Below are 22,501 nucleotides of genomic sequence, written 5' to 3' on the forward strand. Positions count from 1 at the left end.
GATTAATGCCCCCAAAACTGGCCGTGTTTCTCCTGTGGTTGAATCTTGTCAATGACTCTGGACATGACAGGATGAGGGAAGGCAAAGAGCACCAACTGAGTCTTGTTCAATGCAGGTTTTAAGCATTAACTCAGGATTTAGTTGTGACTATAAACAGGAACAGACTTAAACTGGGGTGGGTGAGTGGGCTAGGAGGTAGACGCATACATTGTAAATAAAGTGCATAAAGATTGACTTCCGTTCTCTCCCTCACCAATACAGAGCGAGAATCTGAATGGAAAACAAAAAGTGCTGGCAATATTCAGCAGTATTCAACATATCAGGCAGTATCTGTGGAAAGGAAGAGAGTTAATATTCAGTTCTGACCTTTTGTCAGAACTCCAGATCTCTGGGATTTGGATACCACAGCTAGGTCAGAATAGAACCAGGAGCAGAGAAGTTAGAACAGAGTCTCTCTCTGTTTGTATCTGCAACTCATGACTTTTGCTTTATTGTTGATGTGCTCTCCAAGGTACAGTGGTAACAGATAACTAAACTGCACACAGTACTAGCCAGTTTACATTTCACAAAAAGCAGGACACCCCCAGCTACATTCAGCTCTGGATTTGGTCCATTGTTATGTTGGGGGAAATCGGACCCTAAAGCAAGTGATGATCGGGTCAGTGCGGCCTTCATCAGTGATGGAGCTAGATTAAGGAATGTGTAGGAAGTATGTTAGGATCCCAGCACTAGTGCTTCTTCAGCCCTGCTTAAGGCTTCTTTCCTGGCATGAAGGGAGAGACTGGGTGAAAGAGAAGGGAGAAAAATCTTTGATTGTGGAAAGGGACTGTATTATGGCCTAACATTTCAGAAACAGGTCTTTGTTAACTGTTGTGATGCTCAACATTGCCACAGCTAGACAAGAGCATGTTTCTATTTTTGAGTGAATTTGCTCCCCAGCATTTGCTGACACAGCTGGAAAGTACAAACACCTTGTTGGTACCTGTCTCTCAACACGGCAGCTCCACACGGGCTCAGGTCAGGGTTTCAACTGGACAGCTGTGACTGGGCCGAGGTCTAGATGAGATTGTAACATGACAACCTCGCTGCTGCCATCTTTCAAACCTCCAACTTTGTGCAACCAATAGCAGCCTCGCCAAATTTACTGTCCACCGCCATTTTTGTGTTAATCATTCATGGGAATATGGGCATCACTGACAACCATCATGTATTATCCATCCCTAAATGTCCAGAAGGCATTTAAGATCCAACCACATTTCGTGGGTCTGGAGTCACATATGGGCCACACCAGATAAGGATGGCAGATCCCTTTCCCTAAAGGACAATGAGCCAGATGTTTTTTTTTCTGAAAATTGTCAATGGTTTTATGATTGCCATTGGACACGTACTTCCAAATGACTATTGAATTCAAATTCCATCATCTGCCAAGGTGGGACTTGAACCTAAGTCCTCTGAACATGTTCTGAGAAAGGCTTACCAGATCTGAAACATTAACTTCACAGACGTTGCTAAACCTGCTGAGCTTTTTCAGCAATTTCTATTTTTGTCCCCAGAACATTACCTGGGTCTCTGGATTAACAATATAGTAATAATACCACGAGGCCATCACTTCCCCCCTATTTCTGCCGCAGTCAAACACATCTTCCTCTCCCCTCATTTGCTGGACCATTTCCTCTGTGATACCTTGGTCACTCCTCATGGTTTAGATCAGAGTGGTGCTGGAAAATCGCAGCAGGTCAGGCAGCATCCGAGAAGCAGGAAAATCGACATTTCGGGCAAAAGTCCTTCATCAGGAATAGGGAACTGATGAAGGGCTTTTGCCTGAAACGTCGATTCTCCTGCTCCTCGGATGCTGCCTGACCTGCTGCGACTTTCCAGCACCACTCTGATCTAAACTCTGGTTTCCAGCATCTGCAGTCCTCACTTTTGCCCACTCCTCAAGGTTTAACACTTGCCCTTTTCCCTCCTCACTGCCCCAGCCTCCCAACCATAGTTTCCGGGTGTAGCAGGGATATTTATATCGTTCAGTCTAGGTACAACACATCTAATTCTTCATGAAGGAGCGACGCTCTGAAAGCTAGTGTGCTTCCAATTAAACCTGTTGGACTATAGCCTGGTGTTGTGTGATTTTTAATTTCAAAAAAACCAGCAGTCACTGCTTTGGATCTGAAGTTGCTGAGGCTCAGGGCCTTTTTTCAAACCTAAACCATTTGGATTTGACCTATTTGCAGTCATTTCAATGTAGATTAGAAGACCAAGCAGAAGGCATGGTGTACTCACTTCAGTGTATTGAAACTTCACATTTATGACAATGTTTCGGTTGCTGTGCTTCCTGGTAATGCTGTTATCCGGTACCTCCGGGATAGGCTCCAGGTCTCTGGGAAAACTGTATTCCATCCAATGCTGCCATGAGAACCGTTGTCTCTCTTCTGCTCTCTCCTCACAGAACTGCCGCATACTCCCACGAAACTCATTCACCTCAGGATCATGCAGACTGTCAAACTCATGGAGACCTGCAACAAAGCATCGACAAAGCATCCAAACATTTTCTTGTAACACTTCAGAAACCAAAAAACATTGCTAACTAATTGTTAAAATTAGAATTAGAATTAGGGTTATTGTCACATGTGTTCAAATTACAAAAGCATAGGAGTACAGTGAAAAGTGCACAATGTCATCAACACACAGCATCATCTTAGGAACAACGTGCATTCCATTAATGAGAATTCACTGTAACGCAATTGATGAATTGGGGGACACTGTTTCTATAGCGTGAACTTTTAAGCCGTGGATTGGTTAAAATGCAATTCTGGCCCCATTAGTCTAAATAGTGCTGCAATTATCCGATTTTCTTATAACATGGGATTGCATGAGAATGGAACTAACTAGGTACAAATCTTAGGTACAGAAATAGAGAAAATAAAGAAAAGTTACACCACATTGAACAGTGAGTTAGGAAAATATTAAATAAAGCTAAAAAAAATTACAGTCGTTCAATAAGAGCTTTCATGTGGTCTGACTGGGTTTCACTAGTTCCCATCTTGGAGGGTGTAGGGATAAGATAGATGGATATTATGTTCATATATGGTATACACACACCCCTCTGTTTACACTCCCTGTCCTTTGAACTCTAGTCGAGAGTGTGGTGCTGGAAAAGCACAGCAGGTCAGGCAGCATCTGAGGAGCAGGAGAGTCGACGTTTCGGGCATAAGCCCTTCATCAGGAATGTTGAAGGAATTCCTGATGAAGGATTTATGCCCAAAAAGTAAATTCTCCTGCTCCTCGGATGCTGCCTGACCTGCTGTGCTTTTCCAGCACCACACTCTCAACTCTGATCTCCAGCATCTGCAGTCCTCACTTTCTCCTTTGAACTCTACTCTCATTCTGAAAATAAAATAAGACGAAGAAGCTAAATACAAAGAGTTCGGAGGAATAGCGATCCCTCCCACTAGTTATTCCGATCTGCCATCCCCATTAATACACAATTTTCCTTAGCTTAGAAAAACACTATTATGTTCATTCCGATGAAAGGGGGGGGGGGGGAGGTGTAGAAGCTTATCAGGGGTTAGGCAGAGTTTCAGTTAAAATAAGATCAGCCATAATCTTATTCAATGGGGGAGCAGAGTTGAAGGGCCGAGTGGCCTATAGTTGTTCCTTGGAGAAAGCGATGCTGGAGATTAGAGTCAAAAGGTGTGGTGCTGGGAAAGCACTGCAGGTCAGGCAGCATCCGAGAAGCAGGACAGTTGATGTTTCGGGCATAAATCCTTCATCAGGAATGTTGAAGGAATTTCTGATGAAGGGCTTCTGTCTGCAACATTGACGCTCCTGCTCTTCAGATGCTGCCTGACTTGCTATGCTTTCTCAGCACGATATTTTTTGTTTGTATGCTTGATAGACACAGTGAGTCCATGTGTGACACTTTTAACCCTGCAATTTCCTGGGTGAGGCAAAAAAACCTCACATCATCAACCTGTGAATTTATCTGATTTAAGTTATTGAAAAAATTCTTTTTCTAAAAAAAAACTACTTTCTAGTTAACATTGGGAACAGTCCTGAGTATGTTTTTTAAAAATTCATCAAGAACTTTGAGATCGATTGAGTGGTTGCCTCTTATCCAAACTCCCGATGTTAATTGATTCAAACTTGCCAATGAACACACTGTAAACACTCATTCCTCCCCCACACATTTTGTAACAACACAGCACTCAGCTCAAAGCTGAGAGCGGGGCTTGAACATACAACATTCTAGCTTAGAGAAGGAGTATTAGCAAAGAAGCAACAGATGGTTTGCGTGTGGAATGAACTTCTTGAGGGAGTGATCCATGTGGGTACAATTACAACATTTAAAAGACTTTTAAATGGGTACATGAATAGGAAAGGTTTGGAGGGATATAGAATATAGAACAGTACAGTACTGCACAGGCCCTTCGGCCCTCGATGTTGTGCTGCCCTTTTATCCTACTCTAAGATCAAACTAACCTAAATATCCTTCATTTTACTATCAGTTAGCCTATCCGAGAGTCACATAAATGTCCCTAATGTATCTGACTCTGTGTATTCCACACACCCACCACTCTCTGTGTAAAGAACATACCTCTGACATCTCCCCTAAACCTTCCTCCGATCACTTTAAAATCATGCCCCCTTGTGAGAGATATTTCCATCATGGGAAAATGTCTCTGGCTGCCCACTCTATCTATGGGCTAGGAGCAGGAAGGTGGGACTAGTTTAAGTTGGCATTATGTTCAGCATGGACTGGTTGGACCAAAGGGTCTGTTTCCTTGCTGTGTGACTCTGTGGCTGGGACTGTTGGACTGATAACAGGAGAAATGCACCCAATAAAGCAGCATAGCCACATCCAAGCCACAATGTGTCAGCCAGAAAATGTAATAAGAACAACATGCACTGCTAGTGCTTTCAAGGAGCCAAAATCAAAAGCCCTTTTTGAGTTAAAAGACAATTTAAAATTCAAGTTTCAAACATATTATTATTTCATAATGATCCCAATTAAAAAGTAAACAAATATTGTAGTTGGAACCCTGCAATACCTATTAGGAACTAACACTCCTCTGAACTCCTTACTCTGTATTCAGGTGTAGAAACCAAAATAAGCGAGTAATGACGGTAAACGGAGTGACCCCACATCATCCAAAGGCCTGGTGCACTTTTGACTTTGTAAGAAAATACTTTAAATGCGTTTAGAACTTCAACTGGATTTTTTTTTTGGAATATCCCCATCTCTCAATGTCAACATATTCCAAAAGATTAGGACACCGCCCTGTACTATAAGAGTCAAATCACAGTCATGTCCCTCACAGAATGTGTTTCTCCCAGCCGCGTGTAGCATCTCTGAGGTTTAAATCGGTTGCACATCCCAGTTGACGTGTTCCTAATGAACATTCCCGTAGGCTTTGTGTTGCAATAAGCAATAAAGAGCTGTAATAACAACTCCCTTTCCCAGCAGAACTGAATCACAGTCATAATTTCTCCCAGTACAATGGATTACAATCTACTGAGGCTCCAAGTACAGTTCAGTCGTGCAGCAAAACTCAGATATCCATTCCCAAACTCGCAAATATTTCATAATTTCCAATTGCTTTTCACCCTGATTATTGCAAATGAGCAGCAGGAGGGATCAGTGTGAATCTATTGGCCTATTCCATGTTTGGATTATAATTGACAACTGAAGTACTATCTGCCTACAGAAGAGAGTTGACTAATAGGCACACCAGGTATGAACACAAATAGATCTTCATCGCACACCCAATGAGGTAAGAGGAGGGAATCTCGGTCTTGAACAGGAGACCTTTATTTTGAAACTGTGCCTCCTGGTTCTAGGTCCCCCCAGGAGAGGATGTACTTTCCCAGCCTGTGAAGCCTCCCCAGAGCTTTGGAATGCTTCAATAAGACCACCTCTCTCTTTTATAAACAGTAGCAAATACAGGCCCAACCTGCTCAACGTCCCTTTGTAACACAAACCCTTCAGCCCAGCACCAGCCCTGCCAACTAGAAAGTAACACTGCTCATGTGCATTGAACATTCTGGAGCCCTTAAAGTACTGCTCAGCTCTTACAGCAATACTTTACGCAATGTGTCTACGGATGTGAGCAAGTTGATTGACAGTTGCTTTGCTGAATATTCCCTACTGGAAAGTGATTGGATTACGGGTGAAAAATAAGATCAGGTCTCTTGCAACAGCTACAGTTTACTGACCATCATGGTTATACAGGCCGGCATGTTTACTACCAAGTGGTAACATGCATTGTGGCATTCTCACAGATAGCAGGCACCCACTGTGAAAGGGAAGGCGATCTGAAAACTTCATACCTTCGGAGGAAAGTGTCGGTGAAAGGCCGATATTTTTTAGGGTAGAATCAGAAAGTAATTGCTGAAGTGGTTTAAGGAGCATCGCTGCAGATTTCCCGAAGCCTGGTGACACGGAATAATGTGCACTGATTGGATCAGAAACATCTTTGACTTACCCTTTCCAATGAGAAGGCTGATCTGTGAATTAATGAGCTTTTCTTCTCGGTCTCCTTCTCTCGCTACAAGTTTCAGGATCGGGAGGAATGGCCGTACATCACAGAGACGCCGGTGTTCATCTTCGAGCTCCTCCTGTTCCGCTGTGTGGTTGATGCAGGTGAAGACGTAAGCATCTGGCTTGTTTAAAGTGTGGAAGAGGGGTTGGTGTTGTGCCTGCTGCCAAAGTAACTACAAAAGAAAAGACAACACTCCTTACTTTGGCAAATATTATTTAAGGAAAAGCAGGATTCCAATCAGAGATGACAAGATCCAGAATGGTCTCCTGGAAATGTCCTTTCAGGATAAGACAGCTCTTGCAGAGAACCTATCAACTTTCCATTCTTACCCAACTCATCTGCGATCAAAATTTCACTTTATCCTGCAGCAGTTCAATAAGGCAGCTCACCCATCCACCACCCCCCCCACCCCCCCCCCACCCCCCCCCACCCCCCCCCCCCCCCCGCCAACCTTCTCCAGGTCAACTGGGGAACGGGCAATAATGACAGCCAGTGGCGCCCATATACCATGAGTGAATAAAGAAAAATTTACCAGTGTTGATCAATGAACCCTTTAAGAGGATGGGCAAGAGGTTTCTACAGCAACTGCCTTCTTGTGTTCGATTTTTAATCTACGCCAATTCCTCCAGTGTATGTTTGTGGATCAATATATTAACAAGGTACAAATCAGGTAGACAGAGGGTTGATCAGCAGCACACACAGATTTTAAGATAATTGACAAAATAACCAGGGACCAATGACGAGACCTTTTCTTACGTAAACACAGCGAATCAGTATGACCTAAAATGCAACGTGGGTGGAAGCAGACTCAATTGCTACCTTCAACAGGGGAAATTGGTAATGTACTTGAAAGACAGACACAGGGCTGTGGAGAAGCAGCTTTGAAGAATAATGGGACAACTCTTTCAGACAGCAAGCACATGCTAAATGGGCTGAATGAGCTACTTCTGTACTGACGGATTCTCTGGTTTTCCTGTTGCTTTCTAACCTGGTGCGACTGGAGTGTGAGAGAGTAGATTGTCTGCTCGGAACATCACCCATAGGGTCCATTGGACATTTTATTCCATCATTGCTGTTCCTGTTTCTCTTCCAAAAGGACAGAGATCATCTTATCTCCAGCTTCAATCTACCCCGCAGACAGTAATCCCACAAAGTCCAGAGCAGGGCACCGTGTGTTATTATCAACAAGGTAAAAACAATGACTGCAGATGTTGAAAACCAAATACTGGATTAGTGGTGCTGGAAGAGCACAGCAGTTCAGGCAGCATCCAACGAGCAGCGAAATCGACGTTTCGGGCAAAAGCCCTTCATCGTCCTGATGAAGGGCTTTTGCCCGAAACGTTGATTTCGCTGCTCGTTGGATGCTGCCTGAACTGCTGCGCTCTTCCAGCACCACTAATCCAGCACTGTGTATTATTGTCTTGTTTGTGTGACTTCATGCTCTGCAGAATATTACAATGTCCAATTTTCAATGAGGTTTGGGAAAAATAAAATTTAAAAAGATCTGTCCTTTTCCTGGATCAAAACCCTAATGGTCCCTATTAATGCAGAAACACAATAAGGGCTAATGTTCTCCAGCAATAATGGATATACCTGGATATACAAATCTCAAGCCAGTTACAATTGGCTGGGTGAAGAACTTTGATAAAAACTCAGGAGGATCGAGGTCTATTCCCAAAATCTTGGAGTCTGTTTCTAAACCTTTTTAGGACCATTAATATGAGTAAACTGAAGTGTTCCCTTTCTGAAATAACAAAACAGTATTCGGTTACATTTACAGAAGCAGTGTGTGCAATCCTTCCTCAGAACTGTTGGACAGGAACTTCCGTACAAGTCATTTACTGTCAATAATGGGGCAACATCTGCAACTTCTGTGAAACATTGTGATGACCTGCTTAAAAAAAAGCTACAAAGTGTCAAAGTCCTGGTCTGTAAAACAGCAGCCAATCAACTTCCCATGGCAGAACTGTACAGCATGCAGGGAGGCCATTCAGCCCACCATGCTTGTACTTGCTCTTTGAAAGAAATGTCCAATCAGGCCCCGTCTGGCTCACTCGTTCCCAGCATCAGCAAAGTGCAGCAGCAAACACTGCCTCAGAAAACCAGGGTCTAAAATGATTTTGGTAAAAGGCTTTTCTGGCATAGACATCCCATCGCCCCATTCATTCTCTGTCACCCAGACAAGTTGCCTGTCCAAGCCTGTCCTTTCAGAAAGCCATGATTGAACCTTCCACTGTCCACCATGACAACTTGCTTGAGATAAAGAAGATAAACCTCACTCTTTGAAAGTGTTTAGACCTGCCCCCGTCAGCTCAGTTGTATTAGAAGCAGAATGACAATGCTCCCACGGTGCGGTGGTAGTGTCTGTATCTCTGAGTTAGGAGGTACCTGTTTTATATGTGTGATAACATCTCTGAGCAGAACACATCCAGCAGACAATTAAATGCAGCACAGTTTGAAATCCATGACTGAACTACAGTCAGTTTATTGAGATCCTATAAAGAGGGCCTTTCATATCATGTGCAGGGCCTCAAACCTTGCTTGTAGTGAATTAGAAAATACGCTACACTGCAGCATTCCAGCGGGCACCTTACAATCTGAGGTCAAGCTGTTTATTCATATTTTAAGGCTACAACTTTGGGTTAACAGCACATCAGAGGTCAGTTGCTGGTTAAGCAAATCTTGAGGTTTAAGAGAGATTACTGACAGATACTTATATGCGTAGGTTTTTGTTTAAATTTTCCGGTGTTTTGTTTAAATCCCTGGGTCAGCTGGGAGCCATTGTGAAGCAGGAAACTTGGGGAGAACGATTGTGAAAGGAAATAGACCCTAACAGACAGGATTCTTAACGAGCATAGAGAAACAAAGATCCAGCAATGCAGATATATATCAATATGGAATGGAGGCAACGTGGGATCGAAAAAGCTGACAGGGTTTTCAGAGTGTTCCTTTTCGGCAGAATGAATACAAAAACAATGGAAGGATGCACTGGGCTAGGTCATAGTTACCCCACGTACAGCTCTGGGCACCTTAATCATAGTGTTTTAGAGAATCCCAGCCTCTGACCCCACATTCGTACAATCAGCTGAGGTGAGTTATGAAATTATGAAAAAAATACTTGAGATATTAGTGGAACATTGAGGAAGAATTTAATAGGTAGTCTATTTAAAATTAGAAATTTATCCAGGTGTGTTGAAAACCAGATGAATTACTGGTGAAGTGGACATAAAGGCATTGGAAATATGAAGGAAAGAGAGAGAAGAGGTGTCACTCCCTCAGGTTTATTCAGGACGCACACTGCCTTACCAAGGATGACAACAATATGATAAAGTCAGAAGTCACATGACTCCAGGTTATAGTCCAACAAAGACTGAGAACCTCGTCCTAACAACGGAGCAGTGCTCTGAAAGCTTGTGATTTCAAATAAACCTGTTGGACTATAACCTCATATGATTTCTGACTTTGCTCCCTTGCCCAAGTCCAACACCGCACCTCTACATCAACGACAAGATACTTTAAAAGGGAGCTTGAAAACCCCAAGAGAGTATTGTGTGGTAGAGAGCGCGATTGAGACATCCTGAAACACAAATGGCCACCTCCTGGAGGTTTAAAGGGACCACATCCTCATGATAAGTGATGTTTGACTAATTTACCTTTTTGATGTATTTGATTGTGGAACTACGAGGCACAAAGAAGTTCAAGTAAATCCCCGTCGGCAACAGGAATTCAACCTCCACATCTGGGCTCTCATCTTCAGTCCAGAAATCCTGATTGTAATGTATTCCTGGAGGCATTATGGTCAATTATTGGCTGCAATTGCCCCCTGCAATACAAAAGGAGAAAATGGATGATGAAATAGCGAGCCCTCAGTGTCAGATCAAAACACAATTCAAATTAATTCAAGCTGCACCAGCCTCTTAAGTTTGTAGAATCCTGATCTGGATTTGGCATATTATTTGAGTTTAGAAAAATGAGGAGAGGAAGAGAGGAGCAGAAGGTGAAGTATTGCTCCATGTCTCAGGGACATTTCAGGTTCTCAGTCTTGTCACCCAGATGAGCAAATCCTATACGTGTCACTTCCCCGATGAGCAGGAGGAACAAACAACTTCCTAACAGGAGCAGGGCTCTGAAGGTGAGTGCTTCCAAATAAACCTGCTGGACTATAACCTGGTGTTGTGTGATTTTTAACTCTCTAATAGACACTCAATGAAAGGTTGACTCAATTAGATAAACAGCACAGATGTTGCTGTATTTGTGAGACCACATCGAGATTACTGTGTACAGCAGTGGGTCTTTCTATTTCAGGAAGGACATAAGTGTATTGAAAGCAGTTCAGAGAAGGTTTATTTGACTAAGGCCTGGAATGAGTAGATCCTCTTATGAGAGTCAACTGGACAGGCTAGGCTTGTACCCACTGGAGTTCAGAAAAGCAAGAGGTGACTCGACTGAAACATATTTGATGCTGAGGGGTCTTGACCAGGAGGATGTGGAGAGGATGTTGCCCCTTGTGGGGGAGAATCTAGAACTAAATAAGAGACTATCCATCTAAGATAGAGATAAGGAGGAACTTTGTTTCTCACAGAGGGTTGTATATTTTGGGAACTCTCTTCCTCAAAATTCCTTGAATATTTTTAAGGCAGAGGTAGATAGGTTGTTGTTTAGCAAGGTGGATGGAAGGTTCTAGGAGTTGCGCAGGGTGGGGGGGGTGGAATGTCGAGAAATCAGATCAGTGGTGATCCTACTGAATGGCGATACAGGCTTCTCACTGTTCCTGCAGAATATGATAGCAGAGTAGACTTGAGGGGACAAATTGCCTACTCCTATTCCTATTTCTTATGGAATTAACCTCCTTTAAACCTCAAATATGGGTTTATATACACATTTATAAACAAATTTAAATACTGCACATATTTACAAAAGACCTGGATTTTCTCTTCTTTCAAGTCAAAATAAGCATATTTTTCAATTAAATGCAAGAAGCTAAACAGTTTCAGTGTTTGGATTGTTTGACACAGTGAGGGAATAGTTGCAATTCGGGAATGAGGAATGAAGCATTTCCATTGGCAGGTTTCCCCCAGAATTGGGATGGTCCCAGACCACTCCATCCCCGCCCCCCTCGCCACAGTCCATGGACAGAAACGGAAAACCAGGAGGGAATAGAAAGCCAGACATCGAGATGGAGCAACACATGGTAAAGTGACACTCTTCTGCCTTCGTGACATGACTATTTCATTCATTCACTGCTGCTACACAGAGTCCAACGTTTGAACTTTGGAAATTGGAGCAGGAGTAGGCCTTTCGGCCTGTCAGCCCTGCTGTTGCATTCAACAACACCCCAGCCCATCTGCTGAGGTTCAAATTCCATCTTCCTGCCCACTCCTGATAATCTTTGATTCCTCGCCTTGCGAGAATTTCCCTACCTTGGTCTTCAAAGTATGCGAGTACTTCACCTCTAGCGCCTTCTGAGGCAAAGCATTACAAAGTCTGAAAGAAATAATTTGTTCTCACCTCTGACCTAGAAAGGTGACCCCTGGTGTTAAAAACATGTCCCCCTGGTTTTGGACTCACCCACAAGAGGAAACACTGGGTGGAGTCTGAGAGGGGCCTGAACAGCAAGGGTAATGGTGGCAAATGTGGCAGAATCACAGGAGAAGTTCAGAGAGGCCTATCGCAAGGTCAGGAGCATCTTCAAAACTAAGCTCCGGGCATCAAGGTGAGAGTGAAGAGTAAGGGGGCAGCACGGTGGCTCAGTGGTTAGCACTGCTGCCTCACAGCGACAGGGACCTAGGTTCGATTCCAGCCTTGGGCAACCAACTGTGTGGAGTTTGCACATTCTCCCTGTGTCTGTGTTGGTTTCCTCAGTGTGCTCTGGCTTCCTCCCACAGTCCAGAGATGTACAGGTTAGGTGAATTGGCCATGCTAAGTTGCCCATAGTATTCAGGGATATGTAGGTTAGGTGCATTAGTCAGGGGTAAATATAGAATAATATGGTAGGGGAATGGGTCCGGGTATGTTACTCTCCAGAGGGTCAGTGTGCATTTGTTGGGCCAAGGGGTCGGTTTCCACACTGTAGGGATTCTATGATTCTACTGTTCATTAATTAACTGCAGATCTCACCTCACTCATATGCATCATTCTATCACACCACCCACTCTCTGAGAATTCTCAACATGTGAGTCAGAGTAGGTATCTGCTACCTTCAGCTCATTGCTTGTTTCAAAGGACTTCCACACTGGAGCAATATCTCAGGGCATACTCCCTGGGTGCAATAAACCACATTCACAGACATTTTTATCCCTGTTTCTTCACGGATTGAGGACATCGCTGGCTGGGCCAGCATTTATTGCCCATCTCTAGTTGCTCAGAGCTCAGTTAAGAGTCAACCACATTGCTGTGGGTTTGGAGTCACATGTAGGCCAGACCAGATAAGAATGGCAATTTCTTTCCCTCAAGGACATTAGTGAGTGAGATGGCTTTTTCCAACAATTGACAATGGTTTTATGGTCATCATTCAACTCTTAATTTGAGATTTTTACTGAATTCAATATCCAACATCTGCCAGGGTCAGATTTGAATCTGGGTCCCTGGGACATTTCCTGGGTCTCTGGATTAATAGATAATACTAAACCATCGCCTCTCCCATTGGCATCTGATGTGTGCCAGGCTCTGAGAACCCTCATTGTATATCTCCCATCCACTCCCAGAATGCTTCTACACTTCAATATTCTACCTCAGGACTGACTTTCCTACAGCTCTGGGCACACTTCCAGATGCTGTGACTGCTTTAACCCGGGTGGTTTAGCTCAGACCAGGCTGGGCAGGGCGTGGTGTCATGGCCACCTCTGTGGGCCCTGGGGGAAGGGGAAGTTCTATCCCCCAGGCCTCCAGCTCCCTGCCCACATCTCCCCCTGTGTGCCACATCCATGCAGGGCATCTCGAGATTGACTGCGATTGTCTGGGTGCACAACGGGATTTCAAAGATGATGCTGTTGCTAGGGATACTGTCCCATTCTGGGATATCCTGACAGAGGTGAGTTGGTCTGGTTATGTTGAGTGGTGGAGTGGACCAAGAACTGGAGCTACAAAAAGAGCTGGGTTTGGCAACAAAACTCACAAGGGGCCCATAACCAAAACAAACCCTCCAAAAATCTCAACACTGAGCATAAGATCCAACCCTCCCTTTGCACGTCCACCTTAAACTGAACACTAGAATCAGACCGTGCAGAAAGACGCCACTCACCCCATCTCAATCTATGGGCTGCTCTTTTCCAGAGATGACAATTAGTCTGGTTCTCCCACTCTTTACCCAATACTCTGCCCATTCCTCACCTCCCCACCCCCTATCATTTTGAGGAGATACGTTTAAAATAAATTTGCATTGTATCTGTGTCCCTCACTCTTGCAGGTAGTGCAGTTCCAGATCCCAACTTGCTCCGTGAATTAAAAGCCTCCTCATTTCACCAAATGCCTCAAGTCTTTGCAGACTGCGGGCCAGTTCCTTCTTACTGGTGATGTACCACTCTGATCTAACAAAAGCCACTGTCAAACCGCAATAAATAGCGATGGAGCGCTCACACTAAACTCAGAACTGATGTTTACACAGCAGCAGTTGAACAGCAACAACCACAAACAAGCCACTCACAGAAACAGAAGCTTGTGAAAGACTCATGGAATCAGTTGTAGCAGGGGTGCAGCGGCCCAGCATAGACACTGCCTTGCACGTACTCACATGGGGAGCTCTCCTACAGCTTCCACCCCAAATTGTCTCAGAGCAGGGCCAGTGCTGTCCGCAAGCACTCATTCACACCTCAGGCAGGGGGCTTCTGGAACTTTCTCCCCCAACAGCCCTGCCCCCCCCCCCCCAAAAAAAGCGTAAAAACTTGAGATATTTTGTTGTGAAGAAGACTGGAGGGAGATGAAAGGGTGGATGGAGTTAGGAAGATACAGCTCAGCAACTGACTGATGAATGAATGGTACAACAGGGTTGAGGGGCTGAACAGCCTCCTCCAATGGTGCATTTTCTTTGAAGAGGCAGGGGAGGTTCTGGGGACATGGGGAGCTATAGTGCAAAAGGACTGAATTGTTGAACCTTACAGGATAGAGGAGATCACGCAGTCATCATAGTTTTACTGGTTCCTAGATGGATCGGTCCATTGTGATTTGGCATCTTAGATTTCTTGCCTAAAGGTCTGCCAACTTGTCTCCTTCAAGTATCTGTTTTTTAAAGAGTTCCTAGAGAATTTGATTCCACCAGCCTGTTTGATTTGCCTTCCAGATCATAATCCTGTGGGTAAACTTCCACATCTACCCTTTTCACTCATTATTTCATGTTCGGCGACCAAACCATTCCTACCACCAAAATGGCCCAGAATTTTAGGCCAATGCACTCCTGGGATCCAGAATGGATCTGGGTTTGACCAGAAACCGAGGAGATGAGTGCAAGGTCGGAGTCCAAGATGCAATAGCCAGGGGAGGTAGTGAAGGATAGAATGAGCTGGGGGGGGTCAAGGAGCAGGTGGGGCTACATGTGGACCTGAAGGAGGTGCAGAGTGTTGCACAGACCAATATCCAAATGTTGTGTTGGGCAGCTAAAGACTTTCAGAGATGTGCAAAGGTTTGGTTACAAACTATAGTTTAGTACAGACACCAGTTTCCACATTTCCTCCCCTTCTGGACCCTTTCCCTGTCGAGTAGCAAACTCCTCACTCGGAAAGAAAGGAGACCTTCTTTATAAACCAAAATGGATGCCACAGGGCACACATCTTCCATTTTAAAGTGTTTGGATTCAACCTGCTCCAACACACTGAAGGCCACTTTCTGTGTCAGTGGTACTTGAACCAGGGTCTCCTGTCTCAGAGGTAGGGATGCTATCACTACACCACAAGAATCTTCAAGCAGATGAGCTCTGGTTGTCGTTGACAGCAGATAGTACTCGTTGGAGGGCTTTTGTGGTAGCATCCATACCTTTGAGACAGGATTCACATCCCACCTGCTCCAGAGATATACCTGAAACAGGTCGATTCAAAAATATCCAGTTGATCCTTAGACTGGCACTTTTAAAGCAGATTCAGAACCAGGCACAGATTCCGTTAGTACTGTCCAGGCTGGCATTCTGTAACAAGGGAAGTTGAGTTTTTTATATTTCTGATTTTTTCCCCCTTCTTTCCCCAAGAGCATGCGGTAATCAGTTCTCCTGTGAATGATTTGCTACAATCTCGCTCACATGTCGAAAGCACTTTCAGTCACAGCTTTCAAACAGGAAGCGCATGTCCAGTATAGCCCAATCTTCGAGACGGTTTGGTCGAAATGTAATTCAGAAATAGCTTCTGGAAGGAAGATTAACTACAACATGATGAGCAACTAAGAAAAGCAGGAAATAACCAATGAGGAAGAAGAAACATTAAAATTGATGACAAAGAAGACAGAGCTACAACAAACAGAGAAGACTGGCAGATGTTCATGACACACTCAAAACTGTGCAGTCAACAATTCGATGAACAATGCTGATCTTGACAATACTGAAAAGTCATTTAGATTAGAGTTAGGAATACATTAGGTGTTGCACCTGTCACTTCCTTCAAAGACAAGTCAAGCTATTTAAAGACTGTGACCAGTTATGAGGAAGTAAGCCACACAAAACAGGGGTTTTACAACTTTTGTTAGCAAGCTTTTTTGAGTGATTCTTAGTTCCCATGGCTTATCAGATACTGACAATGATGTGATATTCCTCTGGGTGATGTTCAGGGTAGCAGGAATCAGGTTAGTGAGCCCAGAGAGCTCATCAGAAAGTATCAGAGGGTGTGCCCAGCTGAGCCGCCCTGACTGAGAGGGTGGAGGTGAAGAGGGTGAGGAAGAGACTGGAGGATTTTCCTGACTGTTGTGTATGGCCTTTTCCCAAACTATTTCTTGGATCTTGCATACAAAGTTAAAAATCACATGACACCAGGTTATAGTCCAACAGGTTTATTTGGAAGCACTAGCTTTCGGTTCCACAACCATCTGCTGAAGGAGCGTCGCTCCGAAAGCTAGTGCTTCCAACTAAACCTGTTGGGCTATAATCTGGTGTGGTGTGATTTTTAACTTTGTACACTCCAGTCCAACACCGGCATCTCCAAATCTTGGATCTCGTGGTGTTTTGGCATGTCATTCACAGGAGAACTGATTACTGCACGCTCTTGGGGAAATAAATCAGAAATTTTAAAAACTCAACTTCCCTTGTTACAGAGTGCCTGCCTGGACAGTACTAACGGAATCTGTGCCTGGTTCTGCATCTGCTTCTTCGCTGCGGTACTGGGTAAGGGATGCTTGGGGCAATCCACTATCACCAATCCTCCTTAGTCTGCGTTTTGCCTTGGGTCTATCCAAGTGATTTGCGATGGGAGATACACCCTCCTAGATTATCTCCTGATGAGGCATGGTTTTTAGATTAGAGGAAGGTATATTGCTTTACGGAACTTTTGAATTTTCTGAAGAAGAGTCTTTGGATGTGAAACATTAACTCTGTTTCTCTCTCCACAGATGAAGCTAGATCTGCTGTGGTTTTCCAACACTTTCTGTTTTTGCTACATAAATACAATAAATCCTGTTACTGTTGAATTTGGTACCAGCACACAGGGCTCTTTCAAGGTGCGACTCACAGAAGAATTTGTCCCACCAACAAATCCCAACAAATAATTTAGAGTACCTGATGAGCTTACCTCTCTATCATTATTTAGCTTCAATAATAAATTAGACAGTATTATTTTTAAAGGATGGGGCTGGGGAGGAGAGGACATAAACAAGATAATAATTTGTGAGCTAAGCATTTGGCACTAATAGTTCCTCGTGTGGCCATGAGTGATTTTGATAACTGGTAATTGGCTAATTAGGGGCTTGTTCTCTTTCAAAACTGAAATGAGCAAATGCATGTTAAAGTCTGTTTCTGAGTGGACCTTTTCCCTAAGGTGGGGGAGTTCAAAACCAGGGGTCATTTTTTAAAGGCGAGAGGAGAGAAGATTTAAAAAGGACACAAGGGGCAACTTTTTTACGTAGAGAGTGGTTAGTGTGTGGACTGAGCTGCCAGTGGAAGTGGTGAATGCAGGTACAGTTACAACATTTAAAAGAAATTTGGATAAGTACATGAATAGAAAGCTTGGAGGGATATGAGCCAAACGCAGGCAGGCGGGACTAGTTTTGTTTGGGAATACAGTCGGCATGGACTGGTTGGACCAAAGGATTTGTTTCCGTGCTGTATGTCTCTATGATACAATTGCACACAATAACTTTGTTGCAGTTCATGTCCCACACTGCTTAGTTTGGGCAAATTGTTTTGATCAGTTTTTGGAAATGGTCGTTCACTGTTCAGATCATTCACATACATTAAAATTAACTGAGCACCAGTTAGGTTCGGTGAAAACCTGTGCTCATCAAAATGAACAATTCACGGGAGCATTCATACCAGCTTCATACAACGGCTGGCTGCCTACTGGTTTTCCTATGATTATTTTTCTATCCATTCATGGGATACGGGCATCAGTATTAGCTGCTCAGAGTCACATATAGGCCAGACCAGGTAAGCACAGCACTTTCTTTTTCCTAAAGGGTGCTGCTGTATTTTTGTAACAATGGTTTAATCGTCATCATTAGACTCTTGATTCCAAATGTTTACTAAATTCTAATCCCACCATCTGCCATAGTGTCTCGATTAATAGTTTAGTGTTAAATATCTCCAAGGTAAAAAGAAAACGAAAAACAGAATTATGAAGTGAAATTAAGACAAATTAGTTTAAAGTTTTTTGGCCATCATTTAGCAAATTAAATATTCCCATGTGTGTTTGAGAGCAGCAGTGCCCAGTGTCATATATCTGTATAGTTACATCAAAATGTAAGGGTTATAAAATGTATCATTATAAACCTAGAAATCATGGTTTTGTTTCAAAAAAAATTATTCTTATGTCACAATCAAAAATAATACAAATGATGGTGCAGAAAAACCGCAGTCCATTTCATTTTTTGTTAAGTCAGCAACTAATCTACCCATTTTAGGAAGGTCTTTCAAGAGAAATGGGTGCAAACAAAATCTCAGCTCCCACTCCGGTGAAGCACTGACAGGATGCTACACTGGCAGAGATACTTTCAACTGGATCAGACATTAATGTGAGGCTCCACCCGCTCTCTCGGGGGTCATAAAAGCACCAATGTCAGTATTTCAGGGAAGAGGAGAGTTTTCCTCAATTTGAACCAGCCAATACTATATTCTATATAATACAAAAAAAAATCACAATCATGTCATTATCATGATTTGGAGATGCCGGTGTTGGACTGCGGCGTACAAAGTTAAAAATCACACAACACCAGGTTATAGTCCAACAGGTGCTTCCAATTAAACCTGTTGGACTATAACCTGGTGTTGTGTTATTTTTAACTATGTCATTATCAGCTTGCTATTTCTTGGAGCTTGCTATGTTAAAATTGACGTTTCATTCATTTAGTTCATTTCACTCACTTCATAGTGTTTGTAAAGCACTTTGAAACAGCCAGCAGTCATGAAAGGCATTGTAGAATTGCTACTCCTTTACTAACTGTTCAACCATGTGCCTATTTTCCATATTCTGGATGTGAAGAAATTCCTCCTTATACAGAAAGTGACTTCCTAAATTTCTAACATCATTTCATTTTTATCTTTCAAGTTCTGCACAACTACTTTATGCTTTAACAAGGCAGGGACATACGTGCCTACACACACGTTGGGGATGGGGACCTGAACAGTAAGGGATCTGCGAGACCAATTTTCCAATTTCTCCAGATTGTATCTTTCTGGAGTTTGCTCATTTGATAACTAGTGACTTGATTCTTCCTCTCGATAAAGATTATTCCCACAAAGAGCTGATTTATCTTCAAATGACTGATGTATTCATTCAGAATGGGTGGTCAGCCCTAAGGTGGGTTAGCCATATACAGCGTTTCAGAAACATTTTAAAAGCACTGCTGCACACGGCACACCGTACGTGTTTTTAAACACTTTGGAGTTCTGTTGCAGTTATTCACAACAGAACATCTACAACAACAGGGGACTTGATCTCCAAGGGTTAAATGGGGAGAGATCACACAAAGTGGAGTTGCATTCTCTGGAATTCAAGAGGTTGAGAGGTGATGTGATTGAAGTTTTTTACAGAATGATTGGGTGGATGGAAGCAATTTTCGCTGTTTGAGGAGTCTACAACTGGGGGGGTATGAGCCAAAAAATGAGAGCCAGGCTTTTCTTTTGTAACTTTAGGAACTCCCCACCGCAAATCGATGCTTCATTAGTTGTTCATTTCAAACCTAACTTTGACAGATTTTGGTTAACAATAGGAAAATGGAGCCAGGCAAGTTCGACCACAGATCACCCATGAACTTACTCAATAGGAGAAACAGGCTGGAATAGTGTAAAGGCTTCCTCCTCCTTCTCAACTCAACTAACTCCAAACGTAGCAAATGCCTCAAGCACCTTGAACCGTTTCAGTGAGGTAATAAAAAAAGTGTTCCATAATTGTGAAACATTTATTCTTTCTTGACAACCGTTCAACCTTCCTTAAGTAAATTATTTATCAGAGAAGGAACAAATAGTCAGGTGGCAGTAGCATCAGGTCCTTATGAAGCTTTATGGATGCTGAAGGACCTTGCTCCTTGTGGAACATGATTAAAACGGTGCTGGAAGGGGAAAATATCAGCCGCAATGCCGACCCCTCTCCTAAAGACATCAGGGGGTTGGTGAACACAGCATGCTCCCATTCCAAGGGCAGAAGAGGGGCAAGCAGACGCAAACCACAACCTCCTCCATGGAAAGCCCTGTCTTAAAGACAAAATCTAATGAGTGTCACGGTTAATAGATGTGAAGCGGGAAAAGCACAGCAAGTCAGAGAGCAGCCAAGCAGCAGGAAAGGTAATGTTTCATGGTGAAACCTTTCGTCAGGAGGTTCTGCTGCTTGGATGCTGTCTGACCTGCCGTGCTCTTCCAGCTTCCCATCTACAGGATCTCACTTCCAGCACCTGCAGTCCTTACTCTACAGTAAGTCTAATCAGCATCACCATCTCCCAATCAACTCTGCAGCTGTTCTGGTGAACTTGCATTTCTAACATTGACATTCACAATCTCAGGAACTACTCAAGTATTTCCTATCAAATGAAATACTTTTCTGAGTGCAGTTACTGTCTGAATGTAGAAAACATGTCAGTTTGGACACAGCAGGTTCTCACACACAGCAATGAACAAACAACCAGATAATGAGTTCAACTAATGCTGGCTGAGGGACATATATTTTGACTAGGATTCCAGGGGAGACTCTCCCCGGTGAAGTTCTAGTCAGGACATCTTTATATCTGCTCGAGAAAGCAGACCAGGTGCTCTGTCTTAACTGCTGTTTCATATTGATATCGAGCATATCAAGATCCTGGGGGATCTTGTACATGAAACACAGAAAGCTAATACACAGGAACATCAGGTAATCAGGAATGCTAATGGAATGTTGGCCCTTATTTCAGTATGGAAGTCTGACTGCATCTGTACAAGGTGCTGAGGAGACCACACCTTGTGTACTGTGAGCAGTTCGGGTCCCCTTATTTAAGGAAAGATATTATTTCACTGGAGGGAGTTCACAGAAGGGTCACTAGAATGATCCTCAGTATGGACAGATTGTCCTCTGAACAAAGTTTAAACAGGTTGGGAGTCTACTCACTGGAGTTTAAAACAGTAAGAGCTGATCTGATGGAAACATACAGGATTCTTAAGGGGCTTGACCGGGTCAATGCTGAGAGGATGTATCCCCTCATGAGAGAGTCTAGGACCAGAGGGCACAGTCTCAGAATAAAGGGGCACCAATTTTAGACTGAGATGAGGGGCAATTTTGTCTCTCAGAGGGTTATGAGTCTTGGAACTCCTTGCTTCAGAGATCTGTGAGGGCAGAGTCATAGAGTCATAGAGATGTACAGCACGGAAACAGACCCTTCAGTCCAACCCATCCATGCCGACCAGATATCCCAACCCAATCTAGTCCCACCTGCCAGCACCCGGCCCATATCCCTCCAAACCTTCCTATTCATATACCCATCCAAATGCCTCTTAAATGTTGTAATTGTACCAGCCTTCACCACATCCTCTGGCAGCTCATTCCATACACGTACCACCCTCTGTGTGAAACAGTTGCCCCTTAGGTCTCTTTCATATCTTGCCCCTTGTGTAAATTTAAGGCTGAGAGAGATAGATTCTTGATCAGTCAGGGAGTCAAGGGTTAAGGGGAAAAGAAGAAAAGTGGGCAACAGGAATGTCAGATCAATGATCCTATTGAACAGTGGAGTGGGCTCAAGGGGCTGAACAGCCTCCTCCTGCTCCTACTCCCATTGGAACAGCCACATGCTCACCTGTCCAAACCTGGCCCAGGCTCTGCTCTTCTCTGGAACTACATCCTTGCTAATTGGACGTCCAGTTGCAGAGATTAATGTAACTTGTCTTGAACTGGGACTGCCCCACGGGTGCTATTAGATTCTTGGCAAATCTAACCTTTCCCTGATTCTTCACCAAAGTCCTCTTTTGCCCTTTAAGCAACGGCTTTCAAATGAGTGAGTCCTGGTGACAGTATAATTGATCTCCACCACTTCCAAACAAAAAAGGATCAACCTGACTGAGCATTAACCCTCCCCAGCTCTTAGTAAATGCAAACCCATTGTTAAATACTTAATCTATTTTCAAAGAGTCGCAATACCTTAAATCTATGATGCAACACTTGCGTCTGTTGTCCACCTAATGACTTCAATGCTGATTAATTGGATTAAAATGTTTTCAAGTTATTCCAAGGTGTAAGTGAAGAAGGATATGAGAACAAAGACAGGGATCTAGCGCAATACACTGACTGTGTGGACGCTGGCCAACAGGAAAGGCAAAATAAACAAAATGTACTCTGCGCAGCTATTGCCAAAAGCTCAGAAATCTGTTATCAGAGCAAATG

The 22,501-nt window shown here is 43.5% G+C and overlaps 1 protein-coding gene across 8 annotated transcripts in view; it reads right to left on the minus strand.

The window, feature by feature from the left end:
- The window catches only part of pik3cd (phosphatidylinositol-4,5-bisphosphate 3-kinase, catalytic subunit delta), a 228,672-nt gene that overhangs the window by 80,338 nt on the left and 125,833 nt on the right, over nucleotides 1-22,501 (minus strand). For all 8 annotated transcript variants that reach the window (XR_011962673.1, XM_072586126.1, XM_072586124.1 and 5 more), the window contains 3 exons: nucleotides 10,193-10,362; nucleotides 6,483-6,711; nucleotides 2,281-2,513 (listed from right to left, as the gene is read on the minus strand). Coding sequence is in view for 7 of the 8 variants with exons in the window: in XM_072586126.1 (XP_072442227.1) it covers nucleotides 2,281-2,513; nucleotides 6,483-6,711; nucleotides 10,193-10,333 (603 nt within the window). In the remaining variant the exon portion in view is untranslated. The remainder of the gene's footprint in view (nucleotides 1-2,280; nucleotides 2,514-6,482; nucleotides 6,712-10,192; nucleotides 10,363-22,501) is intronic.

This window comes from Chiloscyllium punctatum, chromosome 16 (genome assembly GCF_047496795.1).
Source record: "Chiloscyllium punctatum isolate Juve2018m chromosome 16, sChiPun1.3, whole genome shotgun sequence".
NCBI lineage: Eukaryota > Metazoa > Chordata > Chondrichthyes > Orectolobiformes > Hemiscylliidae > Chiloscyllium > Chiloscyllium punctatum.